Genomic DNA, 20858 nt, shown 5'->3' with positions numbered 1-20858 from the left:
TAGAAAATGTCAGACACTGTGCTGGCTGGCAATGGGGATTCAGTGGTGGACCAGAAAGACAAAGCCCTTTGTCCAGGGCAAGATGATAAGCAGAGGGCCAGTGACAAACCCTGGGTGTGGTGGGAGAACACAGGTGGTACAGAGAACCTCCTCTGCTGGAAAGAATGAGGAAGGCTCCCCAGAGGCAGTGGTAACTACACTGAGATCTGAAGGATGAGTAGGGGTTTCCTGGAGAAGGATAGAAGGGTGAGAGGATGCTGTCTAGACTGAGACATTAGCATGTACGAAGGCCCAGAGGCACAAACAGGCAGGGCCTTTTTCAGGGAATGAAAAACCATTTAGTATAAACCAAATTCATGTCCTACTAACTTATTTCAGGTTCCTTACTTGTGGGCCTGAGAGCATTTTTTCCAAAATGTATCTCTGGTGACATAAATGCTACTGGGAGGAGTGGAGCAGGGAAGGTACCTGGTTGAAGAGCAGCAGGCGCCTGCCCATAGGCTTGTAGGCTTGCTGGGGAGGAAGAACTCTAGAGACACAGCAAGAGGATGCAGGCCAGTTAGTGGCCCCTGCCACATGGCACTAACTAGGGCCCCACTGTCCTTTCGGTTATGGCCACAGAAGTGGCAAAACTATTGGACACAGATCTGTTGAGTGCCTGTGCATGCCAGGCACGGTTGCAGGTAGTGGGGCTGCAGAAATGCACAAAAAGTTCAAACTGCTTCAGCTCACAGAGCATCCAGTGGGCAGGCCTCTGAGATAAGGGTTGACCCTGGGCACACACAAGGAGGAGGTTCTGGCCGCCCTCAGCATCTCCTGGGTTCTCCTCATTGCCCTCTTGCCTTCCTCTCTCAGTCCCACGGACCCAGAGACCCGAATGTTGGGTCCCTGCTAGCAGCACCTGTGCCCCAGACTTCCAGAGGTCCCATCAGACCATCTGCTCCATATCCATTCCTTCAGGCTGCCCTTGTGCTGGGTGGTGGGAGCTGACAGGCTAGCCAGAGAACCCCATCCCTGCAGCGAGGTCTCCCCTGGGTTCTCAGCCTTGGCACCACATTAGAATCACCGGGAGAACTCCTAAAATTATCTTTGCCTGAGCCTTACCCCCCAGAAATTCACAGGTAGTTGATTTGGGATAAAGCCTAGACACTGGTGTTTTTCAAAATTCCCCAGATGACTCTTAACACAGTGCCTACTTCATAATAAACACTGAATGAAATGGTAATTGTTAGCGTTTAGTTTATAATTATTATCATACTTTATACAGAGACACTGAGGCCCTGAGAGGCACAAAGATTTCAGTGGGATCACATCGTATGCTGGTGGGAGAGCCCAGATTAGAGCTCAAGGCTCCTGACTCCATCCCCCCCAAACACACACTATAAAATTATAATATAATATAATATAATATAATATAATATAATATAATATAAATATATCTTGTATGTAATAATATAGTAATATTTATATACATAAACAAAGTGGCACATAGTGGGTCCTCAGTAAGTATTTACTGAATTGAATTGCTCGAATAACATTGGCTGGAATGTAAGTATAGGACCTCCTGGAAATTCCCAGACTAGACAAAGGAGGAAATAGGGACATGCATTCAGATCTGGGGTTCAATCAGAAGATGCCACCTGAAAGAGGTCTCTGTGAGGTGGGGCTGGGGAGGCTCGGCCTCTGAGGAGCCCTAAGCCACATGCCTCTCTCCAGGTGGCCACTGACAAGGACAATGGCATCCTACTCTACAAAGGAGACAATGACCCCTTGGCACTGGAGCTGTACCAGGGCCACGTGAGGCTCATCTATGACAGTCTGAGCTCCCCACCAACCACGGTGTACAGGTAAGAACCACAGCCCCTCCCACCAACGCAGGAGCCCCATACCTTCCTGCCCACTTCCTGCTTCCTAGATGTGACTAGATACGGGCGGGGGCGGGGGGGGGGCTCTGAAGCCTCTTCTCCCTGCCCCCTCTGCACGCACACACTTTCCTTCCCTTGCTCAGAGCTGAGCTGTGGGTGGGAGGCAGAGAGGCAGTGTTGGAGGAAGAGGCCAGAGATGAAGGCAGAGCCTGTGGGGAGATGACACCTCATTACCATAAGATAAATGGCCAGCTGGCTACTATGCAGGAGTGCATGCGCCAATGGGGATGAGGCTGCTTAATGAGGTGCCCTTTTCAAAATGTCATCCTAATCTTTTATTAGTTTAAGAAAGAAAACAGGGGGAGATTAGCATGCAACTCTAGGGGAAGAAATCCCAGAGCATGAGGGAGCACGACTATTCCTTAAGTGACTTTCAAAGTGTTCTAAAGGATGGTTCTCCCTAAACTTCAGTCTTTCCAACACTCACCCTGATTTTTACATAAAAATGTAAAAATGTGGTCTGTCAGCTGTACTGTTACTTAGCAAGCCACCTTACATCAGCTTTTAAATCCGCGCACCCTTTACATTTAGCATCATCTTAAGTAATATCACTGTTGAAATCACAGATATGCTAGTTCAAAGTTAGATTTTATCCTACTTCTCAGTAAAATAAATACTAAACTAGTAAATTATTTGAATTCTATTTCTGTCATAATTATAAAAATAACTATTAAAATGAGAAATGTTTGCATTACACCTAAAATGACATAAAACCGCCAAGGGCCAGAGAGCCGTTTCTTGGGGGAAAAAAACACAGTATTTGAGAGAAATCCACATCCAGAGGCCGGCCTTCTCCTTTGGAAGCAGGAGCACATTGACTAGGATTGGTGAACAGTAGCGGTTTTCAGACTTTTTTCCGAGGAACGAAATCATTTATTCAATCAAAACTTTATGTTGAAATAAAAATGTCAGCTACACGGAAGCAGAACTGTCCCACAGGGCTGGGGGCAGGGAGCAAGGTTTCTTCCTTCACACTTACTCTCATGAAGGAGGGCCCCCAAAACAACTCCAACAAACCCAGTTGAAAACCATTGGTTTAAACCAGCGGCTCTCAAAGTGGGGTCCCAGAACAGCAACAGCACCCAGGAACTTGTTAGACCTGTACATCTTCAGACCTCACCCCAGACCTACCGACAGAAGCTCTGGAGCAGGACCAACCGTCTGTTTTAAGGAGCCTCCAGGTGATCCTATGCATAAGTCTTAGAAGTGCCAGCAGACACAGGAAGATTTCCTGGAGAAAGGGCCCATTCTGTAATGGGTCTTGCAGAAAGGGTGGAATTTACATGAGTAAGGAAAACAGGTGGGCAAGCAGGCTGGGAAAACAGTAATGACTAGCTTAAGGGATAATACAAGGAGTCGACCAGAGCAGAAGGTTCACAGCAGAGGGCTGATGGGGGGGGGGGGGGGACACTGGCCAGGTCAGGATAGTTGGATCCAGTGGACACCTGAAGGAGGTCATCTCAGTGGCCTCAGAGAGCCTCCCAGAATCTGTGTTTCTGGAGCCACTGGTCATGGGCCAAGTGGACAGAGCACCTGGGGGTGGGGTTTTAAATCCTGTATTTAAAAACGGGTCTGTTTCCAAACCATCTTCTCTGTGACAGGACTAGTTGTGTCCTTTCACTCACTCTGTAAACATCAGTTTCCTCCACTGTGTATTGTGGACAATAGTAGGATGCTCTTCTAGGGATGTTGTTGAGGGCTGGGGGGTAAAGTGCTTGGCCAACAGAGCCTTTATGTGGGCATGCCAAAGATAGAAGGTGACAGCCAGGCATTGGGAGGGGCTGGCCTCTATCCAGAACTGGGAGCCCATCCCCAACACTGATGTTAGCTGTTGGGGTGGTTTGGTAAAAGGGTGATGTCGGTGAAAATGCTGGAACCCTGCGCTGATGCCTGAACTGGGAGATGAGGGATGAAGTGGGAACCGAGAGACTTGCTCTCTCCTACAGCCCTTGTCAGGGAGTCAGTTGGTGGAGGCTTAGCACCGGGTCCTGGGGAGACCCCAGGCTCTTTCTCTTCCCCATGGGAGGAACCTAGTGAAGGATGCCCATGCCTAGGTCCGCATGCCAAGCCTCATGACAGACCCTTTAATGCCCTCTAGCTCACAGTCCTAAAGGGCCCAAGTCTCCAGAAATCCTGTATTTAAAATAGGTTTGTTTCCAGGCTTCTCTGTGGCAGCACCAGTTGTGCTTTCACCCACTTAGTAAACCTCTCCCAGGCAACTTGTGTGGCTCAGGTCCTGGGCTAGTTAGGGGGATACAGAGTTAAAACACAGTCCAGGGAAGAAGACAGGTATGTAAACAAGCAGTAGTCACACAGAATAAAATAGGTCTCACAGAAGACACTGGTACATGCTATGGGACATTCAAGGAGCAGACATTTCTGCTTGGAGGACCAGGGAAAGCTCCCTGGAGGAAGAGGTAACTGTGGCGACAAGCATTTCCACAGGTGGAGAAGTAAGAAGGTCTTGGGCAGTGAGAAAAGTGTACACAGTGTACACAGAAAGCCAAGCTGTGGGGTCTGGGGTTAATGGAGGGCACAGAGTCACCATGTGACCTTTGGCCACCTAGGAAGACCTCCTCAGCCTCAGGGCCAGGGTGCCAAACCAAAGCTGATTTAATCAGGGGAGTCGGCAGCCTGTATAATTCTGCCCACTGAGGCCCCGGGGACAGCCCCCACGTGAGAATGAGCAGTCAGCACCCCCAGCAGAGATTTCAGGCCTGCAGCAGCTGGATTCTGAGTCTCCTTTATGTGGGTACCTGTTTGCAGCTGCCCAGCTATAGTCACCAGTAGGGTGTGCTAGCACTTCAGGTTTTTAGTCCAGGCTCTAGGGCAAATACACAGAAAAGCCCATCCGAGCCCATACCTGCCCTAGAATGCGGACACGCTGCAGGATCCCTTAGTTCTGGGACTTGTCAGAGGGGCTCCAGATGGTATTTGCTGCCTGCAAAGCCAAAGAGCCAAATGCGGCAACAGATGTGGGGAAAGTGGATTGTGGTAGCCTGGAGAGCATCGGCTTTGTCTGCAGGGACAGGTGACCTCAGCTCCAGCAGATGCAGCCAGGTGGGAATGCACATATCAAGAAAAGCTAGAGCCATATAGGGTTTCTATATGAAATAGCTCAGTGCTTAAATGTTGGCCACAAGAGAGCTCTGTTTAGCCCATTGTGCATGCTCCCTGCTGAGGCTCAGTTACCTCAGTCCTAGCCACTGCCAAGATCTTTGTCGGGCTCGCCCACTCACCAGCTCACCACAAGCCCAGGGCAAGCACCATCACTCCTATTTTAAGGATGAGAAACATGGTACTCAGATGAAGTCTTTGGCCCCAAAGCACACAAGCCAGTAATGTGGCAGAGCTGAGATTCAGACCAGGTCAGGATCCCATCAGAACCCACTTTCCCACCATATGTTGGGGCATGAAGGCCAGGGAGAGACAGAGTGGGACCACTCAGCCATGGTCCAGGAGTTGGGGGGAGGAGGAGGTGTCGCTACAGTGTGGTCTTTTTTTTTTTTTTTTTAAAGATTTTATTTATTTATTCATGATAGTCACACAGAGAGAGACAGCAAGGCAGAGACACAGGCAGAGGGAGAAGCAGGCTCCATGCAGGGAGGCCGACGTGGGATTCGATCCCGGGTCTCCAGGATCGCGCCCCGGGCCAAAGGCAGGTGCCAAACCGATGCACCACCCAGGGTGGTCTTGAGGTCTCAGGCTACTGCTTAACTGAAATCCCAGGGACTATTTGGTCCTGTGAGGCTCTATCGCCACCTAGTGACCACAACTCAGCATCCAGGTGAACATGCCCAGTACCTGGAGGAATGAGCAATCATTCCTCAGTGGAGTAGGGTCCTATGTATGGCTTAGGAGCTTGGGTTTCAGTCTTGCTTCCACCACTTCCACTTTAAGACTGTGAGCTGGACACCCTAAGTCTCTGAGCCTTAGACCTCTTATCTCTAAAGTGGAAAAAAAATTGTACCTCCCACGTGGGGATTGTTAGGGTTAAGTGAGAAAATACAAGGTCAGGTGCTTAGCACAGAGTAACACAGTGCCAGCCCATGACAAGAAACAGTATCTCACAGTATTCAGTGTTACTAATAGCTTGTTATTCAGAAGTGAACTTTGATGTCTTGTATTTTTTCAGCCCTACAATTTACTCTGTGCATGAAGGGAAGGTATTATAGTAAAGAGAGAAAATAGGTATTATACTGGAATCTGAAATAAAAGTTTTTTCACACACACAAAAAAAGAGTAGCACAGTGCCTAGCCCTGTAAAGGATGCAAAACATGCCCACTATTGATATTAAAAGCGGAAGAGAAGGGTACCTGGGAAACTCAGTCGGTTTAGCATCTGACTCTCGATCTCAGCTCAGGGCTTGATCAGGGTCATGAGTTCAGTCCTCGTGTTGGGCTCCATGCTGGGCAAGTAACCTACTTTTTTTTAAAAAAAAAAAAGAAAAAGCAAAAAAAAAAAAAAAAGCAGAAGAGAACTTGACACATCCTCATGCCATTCCCAGACAGGAGCCACCCATCTAGCTCTGACACCTCCAGTGCTCTCCACTTCCCACTTGACGCTGGTTCATGTGGCCCCGTGGATACCGAGGAAGACTCTTAGAGCCCGGTTGTCTCCCCTGTAATCCCTACATCTCTCTCCAGGAGACTAATTATGGAGCTTAGAACCACAGTAGAATCTTTTTTTTTTTTTTTTTTTTTTTTTAGAATTACCAGCAGGTAGTTTGGCTTGGTTTTTGTGGTTTGGGGTTTGTTTTTGTTTTTGTTTTTTTTTTACCTCAATCTTTTTTACTTATAGCAGCAAGAGCCATTTTTCTCATTATTTACTTCAAAGGCCAGAATTTAAAAAGGAAAAAAAAAGGTAAGAGAAACAGAGCCATCCTTATTTGTGAAATGATGGTGAAAAAATCAGAGATGGCAGCACCACCTACCCCCAGCCTCCAGGGACCTGCAGTTTGAAAACCACTGGCTTTAGGCATCACTTCCAGGAGACTCTAATAAGGATATGCCAGGAAGGCAACCTATTAGCCCATGAGCACCTATTGGCACAGGTTATGGCAGGTCTATATTTGGAACTAATCCTGATTCTGAACCTCGGTTGTACCACTTCCATCAGAACAACACACAGAGGTCGACATCCTCACAATTGCCATAGCGTGTCAGCAGAAATTCAGGTTCACAGAATGATGGGACTTGCCCAGGGCCCCTCAGCTGGAGAACCCAGTATGAGACCAGATCTCTCCACTCCCAAGCATGAAGCATCAGAAGAGTATAGCTAGAGGAAGGGGCCTGCCTAGGACCGTCCCTCGTGGGAGTCAAGGGAGGCCCTCCACAGAGCCAAACAGCTGGGGCACTGGGGAGCCCAACACTTAATCAGATGCAGGAGGGGTGGCCTCACAGTCCTCTCTGCTGCTGCGGCTCCTGCCAAACCACTGTCTCCAGGCTAGGGCCCTAGTGGAGGTGTATCAGGGCCTGGGCCAGTGCATGGAGCACAGAAAGGAGAGAAGGAATGGGCTTGGAGCCCGTGGTCAGGAAGGAGTTAGTGGTGTGTGTTCATTCACTGGGTCTGTGTGTGTTTATAACGGGAAAGCAGCTGCCTCAGACTCCCTGAATTTTAATGTTGGAAGGGAATGCCAAGACCACCCACCCGGAGCTGCAGCCTCTTCAACTCCCTCTATGACAGGTAGCTGCCCAGCATTAGTTAGTTACACAGCTCAGGGGATGGGGAGCTCATTCAGGACAGCATCAGTTTACCAAATGGTATTCTTGCACGTTCATTTAAAAAACTGTGTTAGGACTCCAGGTCAGAAGCTGTAGCCTCTGCACAGCAGCCCTCATTCCTTCACCTACCATCATCAACTCATATGCAGAAGCACGGGTCTCTGTCTTATCCTCAGCTCACTACTTAGAGTAGTTGGAAGCCACTGAAACAGAATAGCTCTACCTTCCTATGACTTCTTGGCTTCCACATCACAAATGACATCCTCCAATTGACTTTTAGCTACCACTCCACCCCCTACTGCCCCGACCTTACACTGATATATTGGTTGTTTGCTTTAGAGGAATGGCCAAGGAAATGTGAGCTTCATGAATGTATCGTTTGCTACTAATCCCAGCACCTAGGACAATGTGGTTCATAGCAGGCATTCAGTGGGGGTGGGTGGATGGGAGACAGATGGCTAGATGATGGATGGTTGATTGGATGGATGGGAAAGAAGAGAAAGTTCATGATGGGCTTGAGAGGGTCCTGGGCTCCTGCATGTTCCCCTTGACCACCACTTTCTCCCGGAGATCAGCACGAGAGCAGGAGTCACTAGGTTTGCAGGCAATGGTAGGTCCTTACTGTTGTTAATACTCCAACTAATGATAATGGCTCACATTTTCCCAGTAATTTACAGTCTACAGAGCACTTTCAAGTACCTCCTCTGATTCAATCATCATGATAATCCTGCTGGGTTGTTCTCCCCATTTTGCAGATGAGCAGACTGAGACCAGAGTGGTTCTGAGTGGTCACGGTCCGGCCAAGGAAGGGGCTAGGACAGTCTTTCTGTTTTCTCCACTCCACCCCAATTTAGCCTCTCTTCTCCCAAGTATTTCCTCACCTCTTTGCTGAAATTTCTAACCCCAGGTCAGTCACTGAAGCTGCTCCTGCCTGCCAGGTAATTGGTGCCACCTCTGGCATGGGATCCTCTTGTTGGAGCCAATTTACTAGTGATTCACCAGGGAGATTCAAGTGGAGAAAGAACCTCTGTATTCAGCACCCACATCTGAGTGGATAACGCAAAGTCCAGCCTCCTCCTCAGAGAGCCATTTTCAGAGGAAGAGTACATGTTTCCCAATGCCTTTCACCTGCACTCACTGCTCCCTCCCAGCCCCAGCTGAGGACCGAATAGTGCAAAGAGCGGACCTTTGAGTTAAAAGTTTTGCCTATGAATTCTGTCTCTGGAACATACTAGTTGGGTGACCTCTGGGCCTCAGTCGTCTTATCTGTGAAGTGGGATATCTGACGCCACTCTACAGCATTATGGTAAGGTTCAAATTAGCAGGGAGCCATTCCCCACCACGCGTGGCTGCTGTGCCTCATCAGCCCTCGCTGAAAGGCCCACTGGAACTGAAGGAGGCAGCATAGGAAAGGGGCATACATGTGGGCTGAGAAAGAGAGAGTATACCAGTTGAAGGGGGTGGGCGGGCAGAGGGAGAAACAGACTGTGCCAAGCAGGGACGATCCCAGAACCTGAGATCATGACTTGAGCTGAAGGTAGATGCTTAACTGACTGAGCCACCCAGGCGCCTGTTTCCTCCTTTCTATAATGCGGTAAATATTGTAGTACAGTGTCATATGGTATTACTAATCCAAATATGTAAGCATACTGCTGGAGGTGCGATGAATTTAGATGGGACAAACTATTATTTTAATTGAGATCCTTTTTTTTCATATGTAATAGGAAAAATATATAAATCACCCTGAAATACTCTTTTCATGGATTGTATTCCTTAGAACAATGGTAGCCTTATATCCTTACTGATATTTAATGGGGAAATAGAGCAGCTGAAGAAAAACATGTTAAGTAAATAATGGTCCTAGTGGCATGGGTAGAGCAAAAATGAGCAGGTGGCCTGAGAATGGAGTCTGCTTAACTCTGTAAAGTTGTAGAAAGAAAGGCAAATAATATAACTGAATGCACCACCTGCCCCTAGACTGGATCTTGTATTGGAAGGGCAAAAAATGCTATAAAAAATATTATTGGATCCACTAAAAAATTAAAATTCAGACCGATTAGATACAAGTATGGTACCAATGTTAAATTTACTAGAGTTGGAAATTGCAGTGTGCTTACATAGAATATCCATGTCCTTAGGAAATGCACACTGAGGCATCTAGGGATAAAGTATTCAGAAAGACTGTGTGTATGTATATATAGGTATATACATATATGTGTATGCCTATGCCTATGTGTCTGTGGAGATAGATATGGATATGGAGACGGAAAATAAATGATAAAGCAAATGGGGCTAATAGGAGAATCTATAGTAACAAGTATTCTCTGTACTGTTTCTATTTTTGCAATGTATTCAAGTTTGAATTTATTTCCAAATGAAAAACAAGTCAAGATCCAAGTAATGCTGGTCAAATTCACGGCCCAGTGCCTGGCTGTGGGAGGCACCCAGAAAACCCTCTGATTCTCACCCCTTCTCTCCTGCCCAGTGTGGAGACAGTGAATGATGGGCAGTTTCATAGTGTGGAGCTGGTGATGCTAAACCAGACCCTGAACCTGGTAGTGGATAAAGGAGCCCCCAAGAGCCTGGGAAAGCTCCAGAAGCAGCCAGCAGTAGGCATCAACAGCCCCCTCTACCTCGGAGGTAAGGCCCTTCTCCCCTCCCATCTCCACCACCTCCACCTCTCACCCTTGCTGTGTGCTTGGGTACCACCCAGGCTGACTGGCTGGGGTTCCCCTGCTCTCAGCATCCACTGCCAAAGCATATCAGGGAAGGCTTCCTAGAGGAAGTGACAACCAAGTTGCTCCCTAAAGTATAAACAGCCAGATGATGGGGAGGAGAAGAAGAGAGAAGACCAGGCTCCTTCTGGGACGTACAAGTGGTTCAGGAGGTAAAGATGGTAGGAATGGTAGGAAGACCTGAAGATGGAATGGGGAGGGAGGAGATGAAGGTAGAGTCCAGGCCCCACAATCTGCGGACTTCAGGGCAATTCCCTCTGTGCCGGGTCAGACACTGTGGGGTTCAGGCGATGCCTGTAGTACTTGTTTGAGGTGAAGGTCAAACAAAGGCCAAAAAGGAAGTGACCACCTGTCTGGCAGAGCCTGGGGTTGAAATGCAGTCCAGGGCCTGTAGTTCTCAAAGGGTTATGTGCAAAAAAAGAAAAAAAGTCACCAGAACATCTCTTCCTGTTCAACGAAGAGATTCCCAAGACCTCTCTCTGCCAAGGAGTCCCCCTCTGGAAGGCCCAGGAATCTGCAGATTGTTCACACCTGGTCCAGGTGCCTGGGCCCATGGAAAGCCTTCAATCCAGAGCAGTCCCAGAAAGAACATAGTTTCTCCCCCACTGAAGATGCCCAAAGCTCCCCAGATCAAGGCTGTTGCCCCAAACCCCTCTCTCCCAAACTCTAGCTCTCCCACCCTGTGCTCTGCAGGGCTGTGACAAGGGGCAGGGGAGGCCTGGTGGGACAGCAGAGGAATGTGATGCACCATCTGTTCCCTGCCTGGAGGGGGTGGTCCTCCTCTGTCCAGCCAGTGTGGCTCTGTGGCTAGCCAAATCTTCTTTTCACTATAGAAGCTTGAAATAAGGACTTTTATGGGAAATTTTATTAAAATTTCGACTGCAAATTCATGTTTTTTTTAAAGAGTCAAAGTACAGGACAAACGACGTAAGTCCTTTTGTGGACAAGGTCTCAGGTTTGGGTCCATTCCCTCAATCTGAACAGCAGAGGCCCAGAGCCGTGAGGGCCTAGCTGTGAGGACGTAGAGCCTTCCTTCTCAGCCTGAGGGGAGGTCTGGATTGGTGGGTAGGGGAGGGTCTTCAGGTGGCTGTCCTGGCACCCCTCCCCCAGGCATCCCCACCTCTACGGGCCTCTCGGCCCTGCGCCAGGGCACAGACCGGCCACTGGGGGGCTTCCACGGCTGCATCCACGAAGTGCGCATCAACAACGAGCTGCAAGACTTCAAGGCCCTCCCACCACAGTCCCTGGGAGTTTCACCAGGCTGCAAGTCCTGTACGGTGTGCAAGCATGGCCTGTGCCGCTCTGTGGAGAAGGACAGTGTGGTGTGTGAGTGCCACCCAGGCTGGACTGGCCCGCTATGCGACCAAGAGGCCCGGGACCCCTGTCTGGGCCACAGGTCAGTGTCCTTAAAGCCCAGGCACCCTGCATGGACTCGGTCCCTCCTTCCATCCTGTCCCCACCCGAGAAGGGGCACTGATGAAAGCTGGAGGGATTGTATGGTCAGACTAGAGACAGAACCTGTGTATGTGGGTCTGCTTAAGAGGTCAAGCGCTTACACAGCCAAAGAGCAGGTCCTCCTTAGGAAGTGAGGACCTTGCTGAGAACACCAGTCTCCATTAAGGAGAATGATGGTGAATTTCAGCATCGGATTCTCCACCTAGATGTGGATAAGATTATCTGCTGCACAGTAGCAGCAGCAGAGAGGTGATTATAGAAAGTAAGAATGATGTCAGGTATAAAGCCCCTTATCCCAATGCCTGGCACTGCTGATGGTGGCAGTGGTAGCAGTAGTGACACTGGTTATCAATTAAGATGGTAGAGCAATTAAAATGTTTAGAGAATACATAGCTGCTTCTGAGCAGTGACCTGCCCCTTGGACATGTGAGTTCCAGTGCCTGTGAAATGGAAAGCCAGCCAGCCTTGGCCACATGACTTTGGGTGATATGAGCCTCCAGTGGGTTGGACTCGGACGCTCAGCCCCTTGGCCAGCATTGGGCAGACCACAGGATAGAAGAAGCCTAAGGTTCCATAACTTTGGGCACCCCAGTCTGAGCCTGGTCACTGGCTGGGCTGGACAGAGAAAGCCTCTGGCAGCACTGTCTCTGCCCTGCCCCTTCTCATTCTGTCCTCTGCCAACAGTTGCAACCATGGAAAATGTGTAGCAACCGGGACCTCATATGTGTGCAAGTGTGCAGAAGGCTATGGAGGGGCCACATGTGACCACAAGAATGACTCCAACCCCTGCTCAACCTTCAAGTGTAACCAGGGGCAGTGCCATTTCTCAGAGCGAGGGGAGCCCTACTGCATATGCCAGCCTGGCTTCAGTGGGGAGCATTGCGAACAAGGTGGGTGCCCTGGGTGTAGGGGAGGCGGACCTGAGAAGGCCGCAGGGGTCAGAGTTGGACCTGAGGTCCAGACGGCTGAAGTTCCAGTTCTAGTGGTGCCACCTGAAGGCTGCATGATCTTATGAAGCTGCTTTCAAAGCTTCAGTTCCTTCATCTTGAAAATGGAGGCAATACCCTACCTCTCTGCAGCAATTGTCCATCGCTGGTGTAACAAGTTAGACCCACAACCTAGCAATTCAAAACCTGCCGACTCCCTTCAGTGGCCTTGGCCTGAGCAAGAAAATTAAAACTGTATTAAAATTCAAATTTACCTCACCTTGGAGGGTCTTTCCCATGCATGGACCTGAGAAGTCCTCCCCGCACCCAGATTCCTAGGCAGACCACCCTGTCTCTAAAGGACTCCTTCACATTTATACTTAGTTAAAATACTATTCTCAACCAAAACTGATCACATTAAAATTTTTTTTTAAATAATGTATTTTGAAATAATTTGAAATTTAATAGAAAAATTGCCAGAATATGAAGAGCTCTCACACTCCCTTCACCAGATTGCCCAATTACCATGTTGCCACATTTGCTCTTGCCCACCCAACATTATACACACATGTATTATCTTGTAACAATCTCCTAATTTAAAAAAATGATATCAAGCTTACCAAAATTCATTAAAATGTATAAAGCCCTTTCTCATTCAGTCTCTTCTGAGGTTCATAAGCTGTGAACCAGTTGGAAGAACAGGAAACTGTGTCACCATTTTCCAGATAAGGAGACCGGCTCAGGGATGACAAGTATGTTGCTTCAGGTTGTTGGGCCAGGGATCCAGGCTCGAAGCTCTTCATTCTCCTCCTCCATGCTTTGCTCGAGCCTTCCTCCCAAAGTGACACAGATAGTATGGCAGCAAGTTGAAGATTTGAGCAGCTATCGGGGTTCATTATCTCCTTTCCTCATTCAGATCTCCACTCCAGTGGCATAGTCCAGAGACACCTCCCTGGGCTGCTTTGGGCTCCTGGTCCTGTTCTGTTCCTGTGTGGCCCCCACCTCGGTTCATCATTACCAACACATTCACTTCGGGGATTAGAGAATTAGTATCTAAACTCTATGCCAGTGGGGATTGGGCCAAACCAGAAACTTCCTGGTTTTCAGCGAAGCCAGAAATCCCAATATTTAGTTGATCTCCTGGGGTTTTTAACAGTGACATTTAACTTGGTTTTTAAGTGTAGGTGGCACATTCAAAATTTGGGGACAGGATTTAGCCCACAGTCTACTACTCTGCCCTGTCTCATTTGGTGTTTGAGCTCCTTGAAGGAAAGGATGGGGTCTCTGTGAGTCACTATGAAATAAATGCTCAGGACTTAGTTGTAAATCTAGCAGTCTGGCCCAGAAGAGGTGCTTGGTGTTTGTGGAACAGCTGGATGGGTTCATGGGCAGGGAGATGAAGGGATGAGTGAAAAAGTACAAATGTCTTCATACACACGTTTCCCAACAGCCTGCCCAGGTGTGGACCCTGGCCCATCGTCTGTACCACTCATGCCCTGACCTTGCCTATCCCACCCTCTGCAGAGAGCCTGTGCCTGGGGGAGGTGGTCCGAGAGGTGATCCGCCGCCAGAAAGGTTATGCATCATGTGCCACGGCCTCCAAAGTGCCCATAATGGAATGTCGCGGGGGCTGCGGGCCCCAGTGCTGCCAGCCCACCCGCAGCAAGCGGCGGAAATACGTCTTCCAGTGCACGGATGGCTCCTCGTTCGTGGAAGAGGTGGAAAGACACTTAGAGTGTGGCTGCCGCCAGTGTTCCTAAGGCCATCCACCCACCTGCCCCCCACCTCTCAGACTCCAGCTGCGTGGGGCTGGGACAGCCATGTGGGATCCCCTCGAGAGGTGAGGTAAAGCAGCAGAAGCTGGAGAGGAAGCAGAAGAAAAGAATATTAAGTATATTGTAAAATAAACAAAAAAATAGAACTTATTTTTATTATGGAAAGTGACTATTTTCATCTTTTATTATATAAATATATCACACCATCTGAGTATATGTACCATATAGTGAGTTATTTTTACCAAGTCTTGTGTATTTGTCGTGTTTTTATAAACAGCTGTTAAAAATTTTAAGAAAAAAGACTAATAAAAATGTTTTAAAACAAAAGGATAAGAATAAAGAAGTGATAGCCTGTCCGAGGAGGAAGAAGGAAGTTTTTATGTTGATGAAACAGTATCATATCAGCAGAAACCAGGACCTGCTTACTGAGCTCAGGAAAAGGAATGATAAGAGGAAGAGAAGGAAAAGATTTGTTTCTTCTTATTTTTAATGACTCTTTTTGTCTTCCCTAAAAGCACCCAGCTTTTAAGTCCCGGCTGCCGAGGTCTTGTCCTTGCAGAAAAAACTGCTGCACCCTGGCCACCTCTGACTCACAGTCGCCACCCCCACCTGCCCCAGGCCGCCAGCAGGGTCTGAACTACTACAGAGCCCTCTTCTCCCTCCCTGGCTGGCTCTGGCTTCCACCACAGGGCTATCTGAAAACTCTGCCACAGGCTTCATCTGAGCTTGCTTTGCCAAATTTTAAAACACCACCTCTTTTCCTGCCCCTCTACAGGTGAGCCAGTAGAAGAACGGGTCATGCCATCACCTCAGACCCCAAACACTGGCCCTTCCTCCGAAATTTTTGAACCAATCTCTTCCCTCTGGCCCATTTCACATTGGAATGCAGTACTAGGACAGCTGGCAGCCAGGGCTGCGGGGATGAGGAAGGCCAGAAACCCAGCCTGCCCATGGCCCTGGTAGAAGTCCAACTCTGGAAAGTTCTTAGGGGATCTTGCTGTGGGACAGACAAGCCTCTGCCACCTGATCCTCTGAGCCATCATCGTAAGTTGTCCTCACAACTCCTTGCCCATCTGCAACACTTTCCAACATCTATCCGTACTGCATCTTATTTTATCCATGCAACCCCTGCTCCATAAGAGTAAAGCCATATGGCCCCATTTCATAGACAAGGAAACAAGCCTCTCTCAGACTCTGTGTCTTGCCTTAAGCCACATATCTGATAAATACAGAGCCAGAGTCAAAGTTCTAGATTCCTTCTCTAGCATAAAAACAAAAGATTCAGGCTGTTCATCAGACAAGCCCTACCAGGAAAAGAAGGTAGATATTCTTTACTGCTGTCTTCCCTGGTGTTCATTTCTTGTTCTGTTCCCCCAGTATCTAGAAAGCTTCTAGACAGAATTCTGTATCAGGGAATGTGAACAAAGGCAGCCTGTCCAATAGATACTGAACCCTGTCTCTCAGCTCCCCTCAGACTAGTACAGATGGCTCAGGGACTCACTGTTCACACCAACTCCTTGTCTCTCACTCATCCCTCCTCCCCCTGGGAAGCCTCTCCCTGCAGAAGTGTCAGGGAGAAGGATGTGGGGCTCAGAGGACCTTCCAGCACAGAGGGTCCCCTGAGGAACCTACTGGTTCTATGAGGGTCAACTGGGCCAAAGACTGCAAGAATCAAGAGAGAGGAAGAAAAGAAAGGAAGGTGGAAGAGCACAAGGCAAGTGGCAAGTAAGGAGGGAAGGAAGAAGGGAAAGAAGGGATAGGGAGGCAAGAGCAGAAGAAAGGATGAAAGGGATGAAGAGATGGAAGGAATGAAGGAGGGAGAAATAAGATGGAGGAATTTACTTAAAAATATATGTACTAATATACATTATGTTCCAGGTACATAGTATGCCTTATCATGGATTTGTTTCAAATATTAACAGATAGGTTGAGTTAGCACTTACTACATTATACATGAGATACCATTCTAATTTTATATATATATTATACATATTCATTTAATTCTCAAAACAACCCTGTAGTAAAGATGTTACTAACCGATTTTACAGTTGAGAAAGTTGGGTCACAGAGAAGCTAAGGTACTTGCACAAGAGTAGATGCCAAATAAATTGTACAGCCAGGATTTGGGCTCAGTTTGCCTAACTCCAGAACTTACTCATGGGAAGGAAACATCTGCCTTTAAAGATCCTATAGTCCAGGGCAAAAACAATCATGGGACAACTGCTTTGTTATAGGAGTCTCCTAATGGCAGTGTACACAAGGGAAGTGGCTGTCCAGAGTAGGAATTGCCAATCCTGGATCTTCAAGAATGAACAGGAGTTTGCTGGGGTGGTGGGGGAGGCGGGGTGAACTTTCCAGGGAATGGCCTGTGAAGCAGGAAAAGACCCAGTATGTTTGGGGAACAGTCAGAGGTCCAGGGTGGCAGGAGTATAGGATGCACAGTAGGGAGTAGGAATCAGTGGGATAGACCTAAAGGCATGGGTTCAACCACCAGGAGCTGTGCATGGCAGGCTAGAACACAGGGACCCAGCAGGGTTTTTAAGCAGGAAAAATAGCAAGACAAGCTCTAAGAAGAGAATTGGTGGCAGAGTCGAGACAGGCTTGTAAGAGGAGAGAGGGCTGTGCCACCCAAAATGGCTTGGGGGCTCCTAGTTGTTCATTTTAGTTTGTTATAGCTAAACAATGCTGATTTCCAGAAAGGCCCCTTTTGGGCCTTTGCGGTAGCTCAAAATATCTGTCCTAGTAGGGGTGTCCTGAGATCTTCTCAATACCCTTCCCCTCCCTCATGCCATCAGCCCACCCCACCCACACAGGTAAACCCTAGGGTTATTCTACCACCAACACTCCCAGCTAGCCTCTCTCCACATGACATGAAGCCCCCTTGGCCTGCCATCCTGAGAGCTGCGCCCCAGGGTCACTGACTTTCTGGGAAGACTTGCCAGGCTGCAGCTTTCCCTCTACCTCCCTCAAGGAATCCAAGGCCTGCCTCTGCCAACCATGCTCTGAGCCCACTCCTGAATCCAGCTGCAATCAGCACAGCCAAAAGGACTGGGGTCTTAGTGTGGCTTAAGGGTGATTTTGAGCCTTCCCCTCGATTTTAGAAGCCTTAACTTTATGAAATACCTAATGCAAGATTAAGAAAATTCTCCCCAAAAGGAACTTTCTCTAAAAAATGGAGATTAAAAGTCTCTCACTTCAACAGCCAAATTCTAGAAACAAAGTTCCACAGGGCAGGAAGAGTTCAGTCAGGTTATTTGCATGCTTAAAAGTGGTTCAATGTCTGCATGTGGGGACACGCACATGTGAAAAGGGGGGCTTGGGCTCTGTTTCCCCCTGAGCAGGATTCAGGGGAGGGAGGATCCCTTTGACTCAACCAAAGGATCCTGAAGTAGCTGATGTGATGATGTATTTAAAAGTTCTTTGTAAAGTGTAAACTAAAAACCTTTAATGTAAGCTGTTATTACTATCATTGTTGCTATTATTGACTTGCCAACAGGCCCCATGTAGAAGATGGCTTTGCCTTTTCAATTTCAGAAAGGAACCCAAGTCTGACACTTCAGAAAGAGGACATGACAAGGAAAAGAGGGACAAGGAAAGGGAGGGAGATTGCCTAGGGCCAAGGCAAAAGGGAAAATCCCCCCAGAATGACCCTTAGGAACCCAGGAGTGGCCAGGAAGGGGACAGAGTTAACCTTGCCTTCTACCAGATACAAAGCTACCATCAGATTGAACCCTATGGCCAAGCAGCCACCCACTGCCTTTGCTGGAAGGAGAAACCCCTGGCATAAGTGGACCTGCTCCTTAAAACTCACAGGGTCTCATATATCAGAGCTAAAGGAACCTGAGGGAATCCCTGGTGAGTGATAAACCTGAGAATCAGACATGGAGTATCTAAATCAGAGACCAAGGTCATCCTACAAACACCAGAGGCAGGAACAGACCCAGGTATCTACCCAGGACATCATTCTTCCTGCTACTCCACTGTGAGCATCCAGAAGAGTGAAGGTTGAGGCAGACCCTGTGATACCAATGATACCAACTAGGTGTCCAAGAAAGTATCCTCCCCTTCCCCCACAGTACACTCAGATGGCTGAAAAGCTGGGGCATTGCCTGGTTTGGTGGCCCTACCCAAATGTTCTATTCTGGATTAGACAGTGCCAGAGGAAATGCTTGGGGAAAGATGGTGAGAGATGCCAGCTAGCCAGAACAAGCAAAGACAGAACTGGGCATTTGGCAAAGATTATTTCTATAACTTAATAAGTTGTAAGAGAAAAACTTTTAAGATGGTTTTAAAAACAATGTTACAGTGCCACATCACCATTATGGGATAAATAATGTACAATTTTTTATTCAACAGACTGTCATATTCTGATGTCATTAAAATAAATCAATGAGTCACAGGAGAGCTATCAGATGTTCTTGTAATTTACCATAAACTCAGTCCTACTCCCTGGTGTGAGTTTTATTTTTGTTCCTGACCTTCACTCCCTGGGGCAAAGATTACTACATTCATGGGGTTTGGACAAGTCTGGTGTGGAGTTAGTGAAAACAATTGGTTTCTTGAAACATGAAGTGGGGGAAAAAGGATCCAAAGTTCCCAAGAGACATGGGAGAAAAGCCCCACAGATGGCTTAAGTTCTGCAGGGTGTGTGATTTGTATGGCCACACACTGGGTGCCAAAGGTCAGGGAGAAAGAAGCCACTCCATTGTAGATTTCACTTATTAAGATGTGGAATATTTGTCCTGGCACTCCAATGCCTAATTAAACCCCCTCCTTTATTCATTCCTTCCCAAGCATTTACTGAACATCTACTATGTGTCAGACACTGGTCTAGGCATTGAGGACTACACAAAGATGATCAAGACAAAGTCCTTGTTCTCCTGGAACTTAACTTTTAGTTGAGGGTCAAGCAACAAATAAGCAAGTAAAGATAACAGATAATATAAAAAAAGGTAGAGGTAACACGATAGAATAGCTGGTAGGTACTTTACACAGTGAAGTCAAGGAAAGCCTCTCTGAAGAATTGGGACTTGGGAGTGGGTGAGGTACCAAGAAATGGAAGAAGGAAGCCTGACCCCACAGCACTCACTAGATAACTGCCGTCATGCAGATAGCATTTGAGGGAGGTAGAGAGCCCAAGCATCTTAGTAGGCCAGAGGGGAGGACGTGGGCAAGCAAGCACCATGAATGGGCTTACAGGTGAGGGTGAAGGCAGATCGCACCCCTCAGCTTTCCTAACCATGAGGCATCCTTGGGAGCCCACAGCCTTTCTAAATGAAGAATGCCATGGGTCTGGAGGCCAACACCAGCTGAATGAAGGTCACTTTTGCTTCCCTAGTAGACAGCCCTGAATTTCCATAAAGAACACAATTGGGAACAAGACACTGGTGGGCAGCAGATGCACCAAGTGTTGGAGAAGGGCCCAGGCCTGTCATTCCTTCTTTCTCTGGTATTTCCTGAGCAAGACACGGCCATACAGGCCAAGGTCCCTGAATCTCCATCAAGATGCCCTTAATATTAGCTTCAAAGCTTTCAGTGTGAAGGACTCTGAAATGAAAGGGAGTAGTAGCTATTGTGCTGACACATACTATATTGGGCTGCCTGGGCATCCCTGCCAGGAGAAGCTGCTGGTCAGGAACCAACAGTCTCCACCTTCCAAGCTAAGACCAAGTAGTCCCTCCTCCCAGGTTTGGAACCTATAGCTCTATCAATCCTGTCAAATTCCCTTTTGTGTCATTTGCAAAGCTTCTCAACTGGGAGATATTTTGCCCCCAAGAAGACATTTGGCAATGTCTAGAGACATTTTTGATTGTATGACTAGGGCAAGGGGAGCTACTGGCATATAGTGGGAAGCCAGGGATGCTGCTAAACACCCTATGATGTGCAGGAGAGCCTTCACAACAAAGAAATATCCTGCCAAGGTATCAATAGTCTTAAGAGAAACTCTGAGACTGATCAGATCCTTCCCATAATACCCGAATGGAATCATTTAGAAAGGAAGAAGGGGGTGAGAGTGCTAAATAAGTAACAAATAGTTATGTCCTCAAGGAAGCATGGTCCCTTAGTGAGAATACATAGCAGCCTGGTGATCTATACTTGTATTTAGAACATAATTACTTATAGAAAACCGAGACTGAAACATTTCTGGCAATGAGGAGCCACCATCATCCTTCCTTTGCTGCTGTGTCCTTACTACCTAGTCATGGCAAATGGGTGCAGAACAATGGATTATGGACTTGGTATGTGTAGGTGACACATATAAAATATAGTGAAACAAGGGGCATTCATCTTTGGACCTGCTACTGGAAGAAAAATAAA

At 47.8% G+C, this 20858-nt stretch overlaps 1 protein-coding gene and 1 long non-coding RNA gene across 4 annotated transcripts in view; one reads left to right on the top strand and one right to left on the bottom strand.

The window, feature by feature from the left end:
• LOC129509985 (uncharacterized) overlaps positions 1 to 14296 on the bottom strand; it is an 80964-nt gene extending 66668 nt beyond the window's left edge. For all 3 annotated transcript variants that reach the window (XR_008664457.1, XR_008664455.1, XR_008664456.1), the window contains exons 1-2: positions 13386 to 14296; positions 6243 to 6350 (exon numbers count right to left, since the gene is read on the bottom strand). This is a non-coding gene — a long non-coding RNA (uncharacterized LOC129509985). The remainder of the gene's footprint in view (positions 1 to 6242; positions 6351 to 13385) is intronic.
• SLIT3 (slit guidance ligand 3) overlaps positions 1 to 18944 on the top strand; it is a 595927-nt gene extending 576983 nt beyond the window's left edge. The window contains exons 32-36 of the mRNA XM_055325906.1: positions 1717 to 1847; positions 10135 to 10289; positions 11495 to 11780; positions 12524 to 12729; positions 14290 to 18944. Of these exons, the coding sequence (XP_055181881.1) occupies positions 1717 to 1847; positions 10135 to 10289; positions 11495 to 11780; positions 12524 to 12729; positions 14290 to 14525 (1014 nt within the window). The 3' untranslated portion in view covers positions 14526 to 18944. The remainder of the gene's footprint in view (positions 1 to 1716; positions 1848 to 10134; positions 10290 to 11494; positions 11781 to 12523; positions 12730 to 14289) is intronic.
• The last annotated feature ends 1914 nt before the right edge of the window (positions 18945 to 20858 follow it).

The sequence above is a fragment of the Nyctereutes procyonoides genome, unplaced genomic scaffold (genome assembly GCF_905146905.1).
Source record: "Nyctereutes procyonoides isolate TBG_1078 unplaced genomic scaffold, NYPRO_anot_genome, whole genome shotgun sequence".
Classification (NCBI taxonomy): domain Eukaryota; kingdom Metazoa; phylum Chordata; class Mammalia; order Carnivora; family Canidae; genus Nyctereutes; species Nyctereutes procyonoides.
Note: the sequence above shows the minus strand (reverse complement) of the source record. Positions and strands in the feature narration are given on the sequence as shown.